The following is a 19,123-nucleotide window of genomic DNA, read 5'->3' as shown; positions in this document are numbered from 1 at the left end:
TTGTGTCAAGTGCCTTCCCTCAAACCGAACGGACGTACGGCTGATCACAGCACAAGCACAGGCACCCGTGCATAACAAAAACAACAACGTACAATTGTAATTGTACGGGCATTTTTAGGCGTAAGTCTGCAAGTGCCTGGCATCTGTTGGCTGTCGCTACCATTGATTTCTTTGGCACAATGTTACTCCTGGGCAGTTACCCTTCGGGGGCGGGGGGGGGGCACCTGTGTATAGTGGCAATACTCTTGCCTTAGATGGGAGCCAGTTCAAGCAGATGGTATTTTGTTTTTATCGTTAAAAAGCACAACCACATATGTGGGTTTCTTTGCATATTAAAAAAAAAAGATTCCGCGATTGAATTACAAGCCAAATGCAATATTAATATACCTGCGTACCCAGAAGGCTGTACATTGAAGTGATAAATGATGGTTGGGCAATGCACATTTGGACGGAGTTCTAAGGGAAAAACAGGCAAGGGCAGGTTGCTTAGGAAAAACGTAATTTGGAAATAGAATAGTGAAAGTATGATTTTGTGTTGATTACAGTTTTAATAATTATTTACCCCTCCCCCCCGTACTCTCCACAATGTCCCCTCCCTGGCGAGTTGATGAAATGCCTTGGAGTCACCGCTGCCATTCGATTCCAAAAATCTATTCCATTTGTAAAACAACGGCGGTGAATGTAGCAGCAGCCTCTCGTGGCTGCAGGGGTCATGTGGACCCATCACCTACAACACACATGTAAAAACTACATTTCGATTCTTCTGCTCCCCATATGGTTACATGTGTCCCTAGCATGAGAATCAATTGAATCGATGCATCATTACGCATCTGGTGTGTACAGTGTCTTTTTTCTGTTACCGCTGCAAATATCAAACAAATGCTCTTGTTTCTCTGTTCAAATGGCTGAAAACGTTTAGGGCGTCCATTTTACCTGCACTGGACTACACTTACTGTAGTAGTTTTTTTTTCTCCGTTGTATTCCAATTGTGCTGTCAGAAGCATGTCATTCCAATCCAAAGTGTCTCAGACATCAGTGCGCCCCATTATACGCGTGTATGTTGAACTTGTTTCACACCGTACATAGCCAACCGTGTTAGAGCACGGCCCACGCACTATCCCACAAACCACCACATCGTCACGCGAAGTTGTTGTTCGATTCAATTTTTAGTGCCGTAATTCAACCAAATCAAGTGCAAAAAAAACCCACAGTCCATCGCCTCCATCCGCTTGAGAACGCAGTTTTGTTACTCACGGAGCGGCTGCTCGGATTGAACCCCCCCCCCTTCCCCCGAAATAAAATTGTGGCGGTGGCAGTCGCTCGGTGGAAAACAAAAACATTTTCACGGCGGCGACGACGACGACGACGACCGTCGTCGACGAATTTCGCGGCCGCTTGCCACGGCCGGTCACCACACCGGTGGCCCGGCCGCGTGTTTAGCCTCTGGCTCGCGCCGGCGCATTCTTGGCCCGCGGGGGGCCGATTCAACATCGGCAAGTGAGCGCACGCGGCCGGCGTGCATCTGTTAGAACTTGCCACTCAGCCGGCAGGCCAGAGGGAACCGGCCCTCCCTCAGACCACAAGCGAAACCCCGCGCGGCGAAAAAGGCAGCTGCACGCATCACAACACCGCGGCCGCGGCTCGGGGGTTGGTTGCCACCTGTCCTGGTTATCTCCATGATTGTCCTCTTGTTGTTTTGAGGTAGCTTTCCCCAGAGGGATAGAAAATAGATAAACTTGCGAGGGCTTCCCAGAACATTCAACATCAAAAGTCCGTGTTTTGTCGTCGTTTTCCCCTGTTCGCCGGTACTGTTGTGCGAGATATCCTTTAACCCTTGATTTGCCCTGGTTTTTGTTTATTGTCACCACGGAGGTAGCGACCATAACCACAGCTCAGCGCCAGCAGTCACCTGGGGCTAACGCCTCAAGCGGGATGAGTTGTTAGGCAATGCCCATGTCCAGGTGTCAATGTCAAACTGCGGTGCATTGACGAGTCGTCTGGTTTTGGTGCCCTAATTGGAGTGTGATGTGCCGTCTACATTGCTCACAAACCAATGCAAATGCAATCCCCTTCGAGCTTATCGAGCAATGCATTGGGCCTGCGGAAATGTTTCCCGTACGTGCTATTGTGCGAAACACCACCAATGTATTAGATCTAAAATGAGCCTTGGAAACTACTGGTTGTGTTAATTGCACTTAACATTCTCCAATGCTGAAGTTTAGCGCGCGTTTCATCATATTGCTGCTGCGTTAATTCTGATTCAAAATTGCCCAGTTGCGTTCGGCTCGTAAATACTATTAAGTGTGTGAACCGCACGCAGCTACTGACCACTCGCATAACAATGATAATAGACATAAGTTGCACTGCTACGTGCCGTAGAGGACATCTGCGCCGAGTTAACGCGCTGCGCAGCACCAAACTACTCGCTGGCCCAATCTGCGGTGACCTTCACAAGACGAGGCATTGAATTAACGTTATTTATGTTTCTACTACCACACACCGAAACGTAATTGTTTAAAACAATAAACCGACGGAACACTGTTTATGAGGCGAAAGTCTGCGGAAACAAAAACACTCCCCTATCACAAACTGCATGAATGACTGCCTGCACTCCCTTTAGTTGCAGTAACTCACACCATACTTAACCCGCATTCGACAAACGTTTGTGAAGATATCGGATAGATAGCGAAGTCTAATATGAATAACAATAATTTCAACTTGTAGCATGTGCAGAATTCGCTCACCCTCGAAGAGAGAGAGAGAGAACGACTCAGAGATGAGATGTTCACTACCTCGCCTGGGTTCGATCGCGAACTTGATGCCTGTATATTTGGAGTTTGCACGTTCTTTCCGTGGTCGCGTGGATTTTTCTCCGGGTCCTCCGGTTTTTCCCTCCACATTTAGAAACGACAACAACACGCGTTTAGAGTATTTGGCTGCTATAAATTTCCAACCGAGAAGCCACTTCATTGGGCTATCATTTGTGGCCAGATCGCTTCTGAAAAAACCTCAATATAGCTCAATGGGCCTTACCTGTTAAAATAAAAAATAGTTTTAGTTTAAATAGTAAATAGTTTAAAACCACAGAGAAGCAACAGGGGAGTCACGTGATCAGTCTGTGCCAACAATAATCTAAGCTCTGCGGGCGTCTATGTGTAAGATGTTTTCAGCCATTTGTGGAGCGTTTATACATCTGGGAGAAACCCCAAGCACCTGGAGAAACCCCACACAAGCGAGGGGGCAACCCTCTATTCCGTACAGATGGAACAGTCCGCAATTGCTGTACTGCCTTCTGGAAAGCCCGGGCACAGCACCTCCATGCCAACAGAAAGGGACTTTCACAACATTTGTGTAATCCACCAACCCTCGCCTCGATAGTGCTCGAACGTAGACCACGTGCATAGCCACCACCGTCCGGCAATATCGCCACTGGTCTGGATCGACCAACACCTTTGTTCTAATCGGATGAGATCCCGTTTTTACAAATACCTAACAATACGGAACTTATCTTTGCCACAGTGATGTTGGGGGACAAGTATTATTTGTGATAAAAAGAAGAAAAGGTGTCACGGATGGTGTCACGGATAGTACTCTATTTGCTTTTTGCAGACCCTACAGCTTCCGCAGATAATAGAGGTCACGGGTAATAGCGTCACGGATAAGAAGAGCTCTCCTGTAGGTCTGTTTAGCAAGAGAATCTTGACAGAAGAGAATATGAAGGGGACACCAACTCTACTGCAAAGTGTGGGTGGGAATGATGAATCGATTAATATAAACACTTAGGCTCACAATACAAGCGTGGAATCACATGTTCAAGCATCAATACTTTTCAACTCCTATATGTTGTAGATGGTGGTGATAGGTTATGGAAGCCTTCATCCAGCAGTGGATATATCACTGATATTGATGATGATATTTTGTTATATATAATGGGTTTACATGACCCTTTTCAGCTACTAAAGATGCTACCAGTCACCACAATTTAAAATAATCGATGCTTGAATCAAGTCACAATCCTGACTGCTGTAGTGATAATTCACCAATTCTCTGGGGGAGTGGGTGGGGAGGAGGAGGTGTGGGGGTGGTGGCATTGGTGAATCTTTCCACACCTTCTGCGCAAGTATTTCTGTCACACACCAGTGGCAGACAAGTTTTATGTTTCCCTTATCGCATAGTCACTCGATGGCCAACGCTTCCGAATGACATCACACGGTGTTTTTCGACGTCCACTTTCCAGCAATCTGAGCCCTTGCAGGGCACGGCAGGAGAAGACCACGTGGCCCTCAGTCACGGGCGGGCCGGGCCGCCCCACCGAGGCACAGGCGAAGCTTTTCACGTGCACTCGTCGATTGAACTCGTGTCGACACAGTTAATTTGACGCGAAAAATAAATAGCAATCTCCACCGACTCACGGGAGAAAACAACTTAATGCGACTCGTTATGTCGACACGGCCTTTGGGTGGACATAACTCGTGTTGGCACACCTGAGTCGACAAAAATATCGCTCATGTGAAAAGGCCCACTGTTGTGTTTGGCAGGGTGAGGGCCAATGTCTGATTAGGGATGGGTGCAGGGAAGACGATACCGAGGGCACCTATTTTTCTCTCTGACTTTCCATCTATTTTTGTTGCCTTGATCCATGGACAGAGAGGGACAATAATGTACCCACAGAAGGCAAAAGAAAGCAGAATAAGATAGCGGAAGAGATGGTAGCGAGACAAAATCAATGAGATGCAAGACCACTGAATAGTGATGGGGGAAACTCAGGAAAGGAAGAAAGGGAAGAGAATTGGGGAGGCCTTTGGCCAGCAGTGGGAAGTTACAAGCTGACAACGAAAACAGGGAAGTGTCTTCTGCGCAAAGTGTGTGTGTGTCAAAGTGTATAGGGTGTAGGGTCACCCCCGAGTTAAATGGAGCCTTTCTGCCCACTCCTCTCACTCTGCCCACTCTCTGTACAGCTGAATCGGTCTTCGTTTGACTGATAACACTGTGTGACAACAACATAATTGTGCCTGGGTAGTCTTATTTACTAATTGCTTATGCCTCAAAAGTACAGAAAATGGTTATTATTCCCCACAAACGTTGCTTTTGTGACCAGGACAGTGATATTTTGAAATGTACCTATTTTCAATGAGTAAACGTGTGCATTTGTGTCTTTTGTTCACATAAAGTCCTGGTCACAAAAGCAAAGTTTGTGGGGAATCATATCCATTTTCTATACTTTTTAGGCACAAGCAATGAAAAATATATAACACTTAGTACCCAGGAACAAAAATTTTTACGTAGTGTAATCCAATGAAGCCTCACCAAAGCGAACCCACATCCAGACTCACACGAAAACCGGTCAGATGACTCACCACTCGTGTTGGAATCCCTCCATTTCGCCTGCTACGAAAGAAAATGTCTTGGCCGGTTATTCTGTGCGACAGAACCGATAGCTGCCTTCGGCAATTCTGATGCAATGTGAGTAATATATTTATATTTTGATTGCCAATCATAGTTTTGTTGTATCTTTTAATCCGTTTAAAGCTACCCCCTGTCCGTATGTATTTTAAATGTATATGCTGTAATATATGCAGGAAGCGGTTGCATTGTGCGACGTTTACTAACCGAGTTACGATTCTCGGCTGTGGCTGACATCAATGGAAAAGGAAGTTTCATCATACTTCAGCCACGCTGCAGAAGTCTGATTAAACAACGTCCTTGCCCGACATGGCATGGGAAGGCCTTCTATCAGCAGCGGAAATTACAAAAGGGGCTGACAATTATTCCTATTCTTTCAATTGTTATCATCAGGTGGCGAGAAAGTCGAATCCGCCTGATCACATTGCATTATGCTCGCGGTATAAAGAATGCGGGGCACACCCAGTGGTGACTCGCTCCAGTAAATACATAACGTGGGGTGATGGGAATACATTGACTACGGTGAATACATTCGGCTAGTAGCCGTGTAAAAGGCACCGATTCACCAACGTCTTCCGTTGGTTATTCAAGTCTTGCGTTGGTCTTTTTTGTATCATAACGTTTTATTGAATGAATGCATTATCACACCCCAAGTAGCTAGAATGCCACTAAAATACATATACAGTAGGATCGTATACTGTGTGTCTGTATTTAAATGGCTCATCTGAAAAGTTAACTGCGATTAGCCAAAAATACTTGTTTCAAGAATGTTGTAATACTATATGTTTTTTTTATTGGAAACTAAAATGTAACTATTTGCCTGCCAACTCCTAAAATTCTCAAGACACTAACAGTGTGCAGTATTATGCATCAGGTCGTCTTAAAGTAGGCGAGAAGTTTCAACATATGGAAGTTTAGCTCCCAAAGAAATCACACGTTAATGCCCTGAAATCCACGCTACTGGTTCTCATTCCTCCCTCTGTACTGTGACTACCTCTTTGACCCAGTGCATTTTGCAGTGCAGCAAAGGGTCGCCTGTTTGAGAACATTTTTTTACGAATATAATCCAGCTTTGGTGCGAAACAGCTGATTTATTCTCCTTGAATAACACACACAGCCACATGGCAATTATTATTTAATTATTTTCTTTAGTTTTTGTTTTTTTCATCTAGCATTAGCTGGCGTTATTCATTAAGCCCTTTGCTTCCTGAAGTCTCAACATGGCAGCTTATGTAGGTGCACATCACAGAAACTTTGCAAATTATCTGCCCCATAAATTTATAAACCCAGATCTCCATTTAAAATAAGACTGCTAGTCTCGTTGCTTTGTTAATAATACAAATTATATATATTATTTACCTGGTTATAAATAACTATCTACATTACTAAACGTGCAAAAGGCGCATAACATATCTTCAATGTTACTACAGCAAAGAACATGATGTATATTTCATCTTTGTTAATTCAAATAAATAATTTGGAGCACGGATTAATTTCAGCCAGCTCTGTCTAAGTCAGCAACCCAGAAAATATTTCTGTACCTGACACACCACATCCAGGAGACCTCTCGCCGTGGCTGTGGCTATTAAGTCACATGCCACCTCCAATCTGCCAATGACCTGGAACATATTCCGTGAGTAATTAAACCCGAGTTTGGAGGATGGTGATTCATAATTACATGGCACTGATGTACAAAGGAAGTAAGACTCGGTCCATATCCCAAGTCGTAACCGATGGGAGGCTTTGCCTCATTTCTAGCGGCGTTAGCCCCATACCCTATGGGAGGCAACTTACTTGGTTCACTGATGATGGGGGGAGTAAATACACCTGTTGGTGTTCAACAGAAGACTTGAAGCAAAATGGAATTTCAAGATGACCCCGATCTACGAGTTAAACCAATCCACAGCCTTTTTGCGCTGGCAAAAAAATCATCGAAACATTTAGGTTTTGAGATTCTTAAAATTATATAATCATAGACTTGCAGTGAATCAGTGGCAAAGGTGGTTTGCATACTGTCCTTTGAACTCAGCAACCTGAGTTTGATTCTGGCCAAATCACATCCACGAGAGTGATATCTCAACTGGTCCGTTGGCCAACTCGTGTTGCTCGACACGGCGTGGTGAAACATCCCCACATGAACCACAGCACGTGGAGAGTGGACTGACGTGGGATTTCAAATGAAAGATGACGTATGGAGTGTAGGCTTGGGCACATTTGTGCAAAATTTAAGCCTACTAGCCCATCTGTGACATTCGAATTTACATCAGTCACAATTTGTCTTCATGTATTAGGTGTGAAAAGTGGGTTTCATTTTACGCGTGCGTTAGAAATTGGGCTAAACGCACAGGGAAAAAAAGAGTCAGCACTGTGAAACTCTGACATATGTAGGTCAGTTACAGACACCTTGAAATCGTGAACGCTGCAAACTAACCGCTTTACCACGTGCGATGGGAAATTTCGTGGTTCAAATGATTGCGCATCTATTTTTAAAACAACAAAAAAACTGCCAATTCCATTTCGAGAGTGGAAAGCCGAACACTGCCAACTGCATTGTTAGCGCGGCTCAAAACAGCCACGGTGCAAAGACAGGCGGAGCGAGAATGCGGTCGGCGCTTGCCTGTCCAGGCCTCAGCTGCGGGAAAGGCTCTCCCGGGCTACGGGATGTGGTTCGCTGCCGAAACACCACTCAGGGAGGGAAAGAAGAGTGTGAGGAGGAGGAGGAGGGGGGCAGAATGGGATAGAGGTGGGGGTGGGGGTCTGTTGAAAGCATGCCAAGAATTTGGGAGCAAAGCCAGCGTTTGGTGCAATAGGGCGGCACGCACGCTGCTCACAAACGTCGGTGCCTCCTGCAAGCGGTCAAGCACAAGCAAACAGCGTGACCTCCACACTCCCCACTCCCCACTCCCCCCCAGTGTTCCTTCTCCCTGTGCCGCCTCGCCACCCGTGAACTCACTGGCCCATTACCTGCCTGCGTACTTGCCGCCCTCGTGATGTAAGCCATACGCCAATTATTGTGTGAAGTTAGACATCTTGCGAAGTGCAGCAACGCTGGGAGGAATATGGGGGATTTCTCATACAATACTTAACAAGCATATTCTCGATGATTTTCATAGTTTGATTCTTAGTAGTGTACATTGTTTAGCAAAAGAAAGTAATTTTCGTAATGTCCATCAATGTCTGCCACGTGGTAATGAAAATTTCAAATATTACAAATGTCACGTTGCATGATTGTGAGAGATGGCTTGTGAGAGCATTCCTCCAGTGACTGATGATGATGACTAGGTCATGAAAATATTACCACTTTTCAATTACAAGCATGTTGTTGAAAGGCCTCTTTTAACAGCTATTACACTCCATCAGAAGTATCATAGAGCATTTGTGAAGTTACCGACAGTGACGTTTCCATACTTCCGATGACACCATTTGAGTGCTGTGAACACTTGTCACCCAATTCAGATCATCATAGACCAACCTATTGCAGCATTAATCAATTAATTAACTGTTAAAACACATTAAGCACAAGAAAGATAAAAAAGCATATACAAGCGTTATGAGTTTGATTAATGTATTAGCAACACCAATGTGACGCTTGAAATTAATTGTTGCAAATTTTACATTTATTTCAGCCGGGTTTAATGTATATATGTGAGCGCATGTAATTGGAAACTGGCTGCGGGAGAGCTTCATCTTCCCAGGAAATTAACGTTCTGGCTTGGAAATAGTGTAACTTCACATCAGCGGCCCAGCATCACTCAGGGAAAGTGGGAATCTGGACGCCTGCCAGGACTTTTCAACGGCAAGGGCACTCGCAGTTGATGCACCTCGACGGCCGTGTATCAGTTGTGGGATTCTTAGAAGTCTTAACTTCAAACCAAAATATGTCCTCCCCACTGGGATGGGTTACCTTACGTGGGGAGTGAAACGACGATGAAGCGTTGCCATTGTGGAGGGCAGGATATAAAAAAAAAGTGCGCAAACGCAAACCGCTGCTTCATTGTTAAATATTCCGGGGTAAGTTTGACCGCAATGTGCTATGAGATGAATACACAAAGTGAGAATAGGGATGGGCAGACAATAATAGTAATATTTTGTCCATAGAATATTTTGCATTTCTCAAAATTGCGTGTGACTTGCCCCATGTCAAATATGTTCCTTAAGTCGTCCATTGTGTAGAAAATATCCAGCCCTTGTCAATCCACGGCTCGATCATATGGCCTCCCCCATGCTGTCAGTCACAGGAATTGCTGGACCATACTTCACCATGCTGGTCAGCATGGGCTGGTGAAGTTGTGATTGTCTAATGTATCTACCTGTGTAAATTCCATTGCCGGCCCCAGCTTCAGGCTGGATACACTGTGACAAAGAGCTTCATAGCTCATCGGGTTCTTCCAGCTCAAATCAAATGTCTGTGTCTAAGAGGGGGTCCCAGGACCGTCTCATCTATCACTCTCCCCAGTTAGCCATGGACGGGAATCACACTCAGGTATCCAGGGCACTGGGTTGGCTAGGATATGTTAACTACCTCTCCTGGTATACAAGAGGTTGTGGGTTCGATCTCGACCCTGACGCCTGCTGTATATTTGTAGTTTGAGTGTTCTCCCCGTGGTTGCGTGGATTTTTCTCCGGGTCCTCAGGTTTTCCCTCAACATTTAGAAACATGTATTTAGCATATTGGTATGCTATACATTCCCACATGATAAGGCACTCAGTTGGGATGTCATTTGTGGCCAGCTCGCTTCTAAAAAAGAGCTATATAGATCAGTGGGCCTTACCTGCCAAAATAAAAAATATATAGTTTAGTTGAGTTTAAAAGCAGCATACTTACCGCTGAGCTCAGCATTCCCCCTCACGTATTTATTTAACAATTTACGATTCCAAAAAAAAAACCTCAGCACTTATTAATAGGGTGGCATTTCAGGCACTGTAGATGTGCAACTGATTTAGAGATGTAGAGTTGACTGATAAACTGGGGACCATGGTGTTAAGTATGATCTCGAAATCTAAGTCAATATATCTCTGCACTCTAATGGCCATCTAAAGAAGGGCTACTACCTGAAATGTCAACCAACTACATCAGATTTTTTGTTTCAGTTTGCGATTACATTATTTGCTGTGTAGGAGCTGGATCGATTCTATAAGAGATGACTATGGCTTGTGAATGTCGACATCAAGTAGGGGATAGACCATGGCTGACAATGATGCTTTTGTAGCGATGCCATGGCAGCCCCTTAATGTTTGTACGTTTTATTATTATTATTCGTGTATTCAGGTGCCACCGTTCTCATTGGAAGCACTTTGGTAAACGTATTTTAACTTTGGAAACCATTGGCGATTTAAACTGCATCAGCAACCTTTGTGGGACATGGTATTCCGGGCCCTAAAGAATGTGGATTAAATCAGAACTGGCAGTGAATTGTAATGTTGTCTGGAATTTTCGCTCAGAGCTTGTGGCCAACAGTAAGTCTTTGCCTCTCATTCTATCCCCAACAAATTAGATTTAAGTTATTTTCGATTGTATTATACCATATTTATCATTCCTACCAACAAAGTGTTAAACTGAATATAGAAATAAAAATAATTACAATTCACAGCCCATTGTAAATCCACTGCCGGATGATGGTATCCACAAACGGTGTCAGCCAATGGGGATTTGCTCAGCCAAAATTCACCAGACTGGTGAGTGCAGAGGTTGGTGTGAAGGGGATTGCCCAGGACCAGCTCAGAAATCATTCGCCAGTGATGTTGACCGTGGCCAAGACACACAATGTCAGATAGTCACGGTGCAATGTGTGTACCACTACCACTCCATCCTGAACACGTCTGAGTATGATGGAAAACAACGGCATCCCCAGTGCTTCTAATTAAAATCACAGTAGCATTCATTGCAAGCCAATTTCTCAACTGATGTGGGGGGGGGGATCTGAAGACAGGTTCAAAAAGTTGACAACCCCTAGCTGCCAAAGAGTCCAAGTGCATGAAATTAGGCCAAAGGTACATTCAGTGCGCTAAAGAATTCCCTTTAAGGAACATTTTAGCTTTGCAACTGGGATTTGTCAAACAACTACCTGATCGTTTTACAAGCTGTGAGCTCAAATATTGAGAAATGCGGGTGAATAGTTTATTGGCGAAAACTGTTGTGTTTTATTAAGTGCACCCTGTCTAGAACATCTCGTGAGGTTGGGTGACATTTTAAACCAACTCCACTTCACTGCTCTCTCGCATACTCTCCCACCTGTTTTCTGCAGGTATATACACACTTACTTAGCATGACCTCCCATTAGGCTAACACAAATAAACAGCCACACAAAGCATCATCATTATCATCATCATAACCATTCATAGCCCTTTGCCCATCCACTGCCGGATGGAGACTTCCCCACGGTGTGTCAGTCATCGTGGTAGTTTCACCATACTTCACCATACTTCACCATACTTCACCACACTGGTAACTGTGGATTGGTGAAAATGGAGTTGGCAAACCAGGACCGGTGCAGATATCAACATCCACTGATGTTAGTCGTGGGCAGGAATTAAACTCGGGTGTTGCCTGGTTCCTAGCATAATGCACCAGCCACAGAGCAACTACTCTATCACCTTCCACAAATGACCCATAATATGGTAAGTTCATGGTCTCCTACTTGCGCAGTGGGAATATACTCATGAGACTGGTCTCATGAGTATGATATCAGTTCTCACGAGATCACGTACGTTAATAGATATGCTTGGTAAACTGAAAATGTGATTTTCGAATTGCATAAGCGACTACCAGTTTATCTGGATCCATGTAGTCATGTCGTGGCGTCTGTCTGTTTCTCAGGCCACGAGTGGAGGCGGAGTGAGCAATGCGTATCTGGTACGGTGTGCAGATTTGAACTGCGCTCATTTGTAAAAATTAACCTGCTCTGGCTTGCACTCACAAACACCGCGGGGGGTTCCCACATTTCGTAGACCACAGTTGACAAGCACTGCCCCCCAGACAGCAATCCAGAGCAGCTCAGACTGCCACTGCTCTCAAAGGACACTTGGCAGCACTTTTGTCTAAGCCACGATAAGAAATAAACCTACGAGTTGGCGCTTCTGTACTTAAGATGTTCCAAGCTCGATAACGACATCGGTGCATCAGGTTGCTCAAAACAAACACAACGAATTGTTAATACGAACAATGCTACCACAGTGTTTTGTGTGTGGGTGGCACAATTTGGGCGAAACTGAAAAACACCCTCCCCCAATAAAAGATAGACCAAAACAAAACGTGGATTCAACAAAAGTAAATCGCCTTCAGTTCTGCATCTTCATGTATTGGTCTATTATCCATAATGCTACACAACATCACATCATCAGTTTTTTTTGTAATAGACTTGGCATGAGATAAACCAACTTTGAAGTCCCCACCAGAGAAAACTTTGGCCTTGAATAAACACAAGGACAGTAAATGTAGGAGTAAAATCATATTTAGTCTTTTTTCTCTCCCAGTGATGTTACAATTCTCCTCTTGGCCTAATCTCATGACACGATAGAAGTTCCATTCAGAACTCTGCAGCGAGCACGGCATCACTCCATGCTCGGGGACAGCCCCGGTAGGTGACATAACAGAACTGCTTATCAAGCTATTTTATTTCGGCATCTTCAAACTGAAAATATTTAACCTCAGAGTTCGTATACGCCAAATTAAGCGACAATTTCTCATTTATGATGGATTTTTCATGCGACCACTGGTAACTGGGCTCAGGTCATCAACTCGCTACATTTGAGAATCTGAATTCATCACGGGTGGCTGATATCTGGATTAGATGCCAGGACCTGAATGGTGCCAACCCGGCCATCCAGTCACCTCCATGAGCCATTTATTTAATCAAACCACAACTGCCAATTTTACAGTACGCCAATAAAGATGAAGCATTCCTGGTCCCTGAAATGAACGGTTGCTGTGCTTAAGTTTCTAATTGTAACGTCGTGATAATCTATACAGGCTCCAGGCAATACATTGTGAGCAATATGATGGTACCACTGATAAGCCAGGGCCTTTGAGCATTGCGATTGTGGTTTCAAAGTTCAAACGTTGACACCCACCCAAGGCCCTGCTACATTCTTCAAGGGCCTGCAACATTCTTAAATTAGCAGGCACATGCTAAAGTATGTGCGTAGCATGACATCCGCATGAGTATTTCAGTATGTTAATGGGACAAAGTGCCTGACATGATACATTTATACGTAGGCTTTCACAACCAATATCATGATTCATAATTTGTTCATTTGGGGTGGATCGTGTCAGTATAATGTCAGTTATTTCATCTTTAACTCTCTGCCACTCGACAGAGCCAATAAAATCAAGTTGTCACGTGGACAAATGTACCCAATGAGTTGGTTTTTCAGCAAACCGGAATGTTGAAAAGCAAGCAATATGTGGCTAATTTTATTAAGTAGTCAAACTTTTTGACAATCTTGTAAAATACCTGAAAACCCACATCAAATTGTGTATTGCCCCACGTGACAGCTTGATTTGATTGGCTCTGTCGTGGGGGGGGGGGTGAGAGTTATCATAAACCATTGACATTATACACGCCACGATCTAACCCTAAATAAACCAACGATGAATGGTATGGGGATTTCCAAACAAATAAGAGCGTGTGTTTTCTTCAGATGTGTAGATGCACCGACGGCAGTGCATGAGCTTAGATGTGTATGCAGATCTTTCCATGTGTGTGCAATGTACACTACCAGCTGCATGCATGTGCAGTGACGTATAAGGCCATGCGTGCCGCAGGTGCTTCTAGGCAGGTGTATATTCACACATGTGAATCCTGACGCGTGGAGTAATGTCCATGTGCGTGCATACAGGTTATTGAGTGCATGCAAAGGTGTAAGCATCGGTGCACACATGTGTGTAAAGGTGTGGCAGTGGGTGTGTCAGTGCATTGCACGTGGTGGTGCACACAGGTGTGTAAAGGTGTGTCTGTGTGCGTATTTGCGTCTGCAGTTTTGTCCAGGTGCACGGTGCGTGGAGGTGCATAGAGGCTGCATGTCAAGGTGTGCCAAGATGGGTCGATTCGCATGCAGGTGTGATCAGCACCTGTAGACAGTGCCTACAGGTGGAGTGCGTGTGCATTGTGTGTGTGTGCATGAGTGCCCCGTGCTCTAAACATCGGTCAAGTCAATGTTATGTTTGCTTAGACACGTGGTGCATTTCTGGCACAATATCTGCCCCTCAAAGCGCCATCATATTTAAACAATAATCAGCAGCTCGGAGACAAGGGGGTGGCCGCGCGTGGTGCTGGCCACCCACCCACCCACCCGTGTGCCCCAACAGTCTGTCAAAGGCTATAGGGGAGATGGAGAGGGTTGTGTATGGACCTTTGGCTTTGCGGCCCCAGGTGTGAGTGGAATGGTCGTGTAATAATCAGCACCTGGGAGACAAGGGGGTGGCCGGGCGTGGTGCTGGCCACCCGTGTGCCCCAACAGTCTGTCAAAAGCGACACAGGGGGGAGGGGGGGGTTGGTGTGTGTGGGGGGAGGTTTGTGAATCGTCGTCACGTCGTGTTCGCCAGGTGCGAGTGGCGCAGGTCGTGTCACCCTACCCTGGCAGTAGCCCGGCTCGAAGCCGAACACGGCGCTCGGGGTGGCGGGCGCCACGCAGCGCAGCCCGCCGTCGCACGTGCCGTGCAGCGCGAACGTCCCGCCGCACGTCTCGCCGGCTTGCCGAGCGCACACGAGGCAGCAGCGGCACACGTCGAGAACGGCGCTGCCGCGGCAACCTCGAGGCTCGACGCAGCTCGCCCGGTTGCAGACGCACGTCAGCGCCGCCGTGCTGCGCGGGCCCTCGGACGCGAGTAGCAGCAGCAGCTGCAGCAGGCAGCAGCAGCAGTACCAGGAGGAGGACGAGAGGGATGAGTGGGAGGCAGCCCGGTTGCGCGATTGAGTTGCCATTTGGTTGGCGGAGGATGTATTCGATCCTCGGTTCTCGTTGCTCAAGCCCGCAGAGTTCGCGGCGTTCCACGAAGCTCGTGCTTTGGCGGCTTCTCGGCGAATGGGAATCCCGTCTGGAAGTGGCGCGCAGAGATCGCAGCGGGCTGACGAAGAGTCGCCGTCACGCGCAGACACGGCGGTGTTGTGCCACGCGCGATAAGCGAGAGAGACAATAGGGCGGAGAGAAACAATAGGTTGGCGAGTCGAGACAATAGCGTGTCACGTGTAGTGGCAGTACTGGATCAAGGGAGACTGCACGTGGCACGTGCAGTGCTGCGCGCGCGCGCGTGCGTGCGTGCGAGTGTGTCAAACACAGGGTGCGAAGGGAGAATGGCGATAGAAGTCGTAGATTGATGTGTCGAGAGTGAATAGCGTGTCACGTGCAGTGACAATATTGGTTGTGCCGAGCACGGAGAGAGGACAAAAGATAGACAGTGAAGACGAGAGAGCTTTCACGTGCCGAAGCAAGCCCCCAAAGAAGTCACATGAGCGACAATAGCGTCGTTAATTCTGCAATGGTTCAATACCGTATGTGTACAGAAAAGGCGTATCAGCGCTCTCGGCTGATAAAACTCACCACTCTTTTTTTTCTCGCCTAGATTTTGTTTCTGGGCTTCGAAATCAATTCGTGTATGAAGTCGCCTGTGTTTTCAGCTCCCCCGCCCGCCCGCCCCGAGCCGAACAGCTGCAGCAAGGAGGAGGAGGAGATGATGAGAGGCTCAGATGAGCAAGGAGGAGCAGGAGGTGACGACGTTTACGGAGCTCTGCATGCAAGCCACGCACGGACGAGCTGAGCGGCAGCAGCAGCAGCAGCGCACGCAATGCCCCTGGCTGCCCTGGCTTTTTTACTTGGTCGCCGCCGCTGCTTCAAGGAACCCGACTAAGCAGGTCTGGGAAGTTTTCAAACCTTCCCCCCACCCACCCACCCTTTATCCCTATGAACCACCAAGCATTACCACAACCACTTGCGACTTCTAACCACCACGACCACAACTACCCTACCACCTCCTCCGTCTCTTCCTCTTCAAGCCGCTTAACTTTTTCTGACAGGCGTAACCACCTCCTCGCTCCTAGAATAATTCCGCCCACCTACCCACCCACCCCATACATGCACTCACCCACCCACCCACTCACCCACCCACCCACGGTTAGCACCCACCCAGCCAGCCAAGCCCAAAGCTCACTTTCGTGGCCCAACCTCGCCTCTTCACTCCCCGCTTGTCCCACCGCTCCTCCCGCCCGCCCTCCCTCCCTGCCTTTCATGGAGTGCGTGCAGACTTGCCCCTCTGATTGGGCACGGTTTGAGACGGGCTTGCTGCAGCGGAGAGAGGGAGGTGGAGGAGGGGGGTCGGAACGGGAAGGAGGGAGGGAGGGGGGAGGCGGGGAGCGGCAGCAGGAGGAAGAAAGAGAAGGAGGGGAAAATGGACAGCCGTGTTTCCAAACAGTCGCCGTTGTAACATCCGAGATGGAGTTACCCGTGCTCTAGTTTGCTCTAGTTACAGCCGAAACGTGCGTGTAAGACGGTTTCATTACAGCAGAGCCCCTGAGCCCGCTTTGTATGTAAGCGACCGGTCATCGCTGCCGCTGGAGTCGTCAGTGGCGCGTCTCGGCTCCACACCGCTCATCGCATCTTACCGTGGGACACCAAAACAATCATTGTCGCGCATGACAATGCTTCGGCCTTCATCGTATTTGCAACACACGGCATGATGCATTCACCGTGTCATCATCATCAGCAGCAGCAGCCGCAGCCATGATCATTCTGCTGCTGGATTAAGACTCTGGAATGTAGTCGCCTTTCACTCATGGTGTTGCGATGCAATAATCCAACTCGCGCCCTGAGATGATTCACGCTCTATGTAATCTTTTCATATCGTCTATCTGATACCGTTTCTGATCGTTGATTTTATTTCTGCTGGCTGTGTTAACTCACTTTGTTGGTGAACCTCTGTCTAAGTTACGTTATTTTACTTTCACATTTCATGAAATGTCTTACAATTGTATTATTACCGTATCTGAACCTTGTAACCCGGGTCCTGTTTGAAAGAAAAAAGACTTCTCGACTCGGTAGGATGTCACCTGGTACACTAATGAAGTATATTTGGTCAGCCTTTATTCAAGGCGATTTCGTAGACAATCGTTCAGGACGTGTTGTGTTTAGTTTGTTGTCTTTACCCCCGCATCTCCGATTCGCACGGCTGGCCACGCACAATGCCAAATAAGTTCAACATGCACCGCGTTATTAAACTTTAAATTTTCATGAAATGTTGTGTTCAATTGTGGTATTACTTTATCTGACCTTGAATCTCCAGGTCCCGTAGGTTCTCACCTGGTTCAGGAATGAAGAATAACTGTCTGCGTTTATTCAAGGTGATTTCATACACAATCGTTCAGGACATTCGCTAAAGACTGTCTCCCAACGCTTAAAAATCCTCTCCGCCCCATCTTGGCGATATGTTCAGAAGCTAAGTGCCAATGCCGAGGTCTGCTAGCCACGACGAGAGGGCTTCAGGCGTTAGAGTTCGTGTGGTGTTGCTGTTCCTCCTTCTCCATTGAAGGAACGCAGACGACAGTGGCCTTACTGTGTGGTCCATATTTTGGGTTGCATGGCCACAAGTCGTACTACTGTGGCTTGCGTCTCTAAGTTTCCATTCATGAAGGGGGATGTGCGCATCGGTCTGTAGATTTTCTGATGCCGTTAAGTCGGTTTCTTTAGTTTATTGTCCACCGCCGATTAGCACTGTTGACTATGTACGGTGCGAACGAAGTCCAACACGCGTACATACGTCTTTCCTGCACACATGCCACTTAACACAAGGTGCTCACATCTGCGTGCCTATGCGGGCCCTTTGATCAGTAGAGTCTGCAAGTAGTTTCTGCCACAGGGTCTCTTTCCAGGGCAACTCGGTCAAAATTGTTTGTTTATCCGCAGCGCAGAGGGGGAAGACGTTGAGGTTAAATGTCAGTGGAAAATTGCTCACAGCACCCTGCGCGCCACTGAGCTAAAAGAAGGAGCCGTATTTAAAGTGTGACTGTTTCCAAGGAAGATTTCTGTCCGGGGTCAGGGCAGTGCAGTTACCGCACAAATCGGGACCCATTAAATGTGAGATGATTTCGCAACGCACGTTAATTATAATGCATGCAAAGCAACGGCAGTGTAATCGTGTTTTAATCCTAATGTTATCCTGGGGTGGAGCAGTAGCACAGCGGTTCACATACTGCGGCATAAACCACGTGACCTGAGTTTGAATCGCGGCCACAGTTAATATCAGCGGCATATGGTATCTGAACCGGTTTTTGGCACTCCGTGTTCATCAACCCATCCTGAACAACATCAAGTACGGTCTAACAACCCACCCACTACGGAGAAGCCTTCATCCAGCAGTGGATTGACCAAGTGGCAGCATATTATCATCATAATTTACTTTACAAAAATTACATAGTTAATCAAGTTGACTTTGGAGCGATATGAAACAGGGCGTGCAGTTTTGGAATTGCTCATGAGCGTGTGCTTTTGAGAGGTTCAATGGGGAAGTGCACCCTATTTATAAGAGAGCAGAGTAACTGCACATTCCTCTTTAATTTGTATAATAAATAGAGCAAGTTCGTTAAGCTTGCACGGCTCCATATTTAGTCAGGGACAGGAGGACTTGTGGTGGATGCTCCATCGGGCATCTTTCCACTACAGTACACTCAATTTCACGAACGCGATCCCACAGGAAATGCTGCTGTATTTTTAAATGTTAAGTATATTTTTT

The 19,123-nt window shown here is 46.6% G+C and overlaps 1 protein-coding gene across 2 annotated transcripts in view; it reads right to left on the bottom strand.

Moving 5' to 3' along the window:
- Positions 1–16,442, bottom strand: part of LOC144723490 (cysteine-rich motor neuron 1 protein-like) — a 70,638-nt gene extending 54,196 nt beyond the window's left edge. Inside the window, exons 1-2 of one of the 2 annotated variants that reach the window (XM_078602286.1) lie at positions 15,943–16,442; positions 14,978–15,439 (exon numbers count right to left, since the gene is read on the bottom strand). In XM_078602286.1, coding sequence (XP_078458412.1) covers positions 14,978–15,326 — 349 coding nt within the window. In that variant the 5' untranslated portion in view covers positions 15,327–15,439; positions 15,943–16,442. Of the gene's footprint in view, positions 1–14,977; positions 15,658–15,942 lie in introns of those variants that run through there. The other variant, XM_078602285.1, reaches the window with a different exon arrangement.
- Positions 16,443–19,123: the final 2,681 nt, after the last annotated feature.

This window comes from Lampetra planeri, chromosome 18, assembly GCF_965212315.1.
Source record: "Lampetra planeri chromosome 18, kcLamPlan1.2.h2, whole genome shotgun sequence".
Taxonomy (NCBI): Eukaryota; Metazoa; Chordata; class Hyperoartia; order Petromyzontiformes; family Petromyzontidae; genus Lampetra; species Lampetra planeri.
The sequence above is the reverse complement of the archived record's forward strand: the minus strand, read 5'-3'. Positions and strand labels throughout refer to the sequence as shown.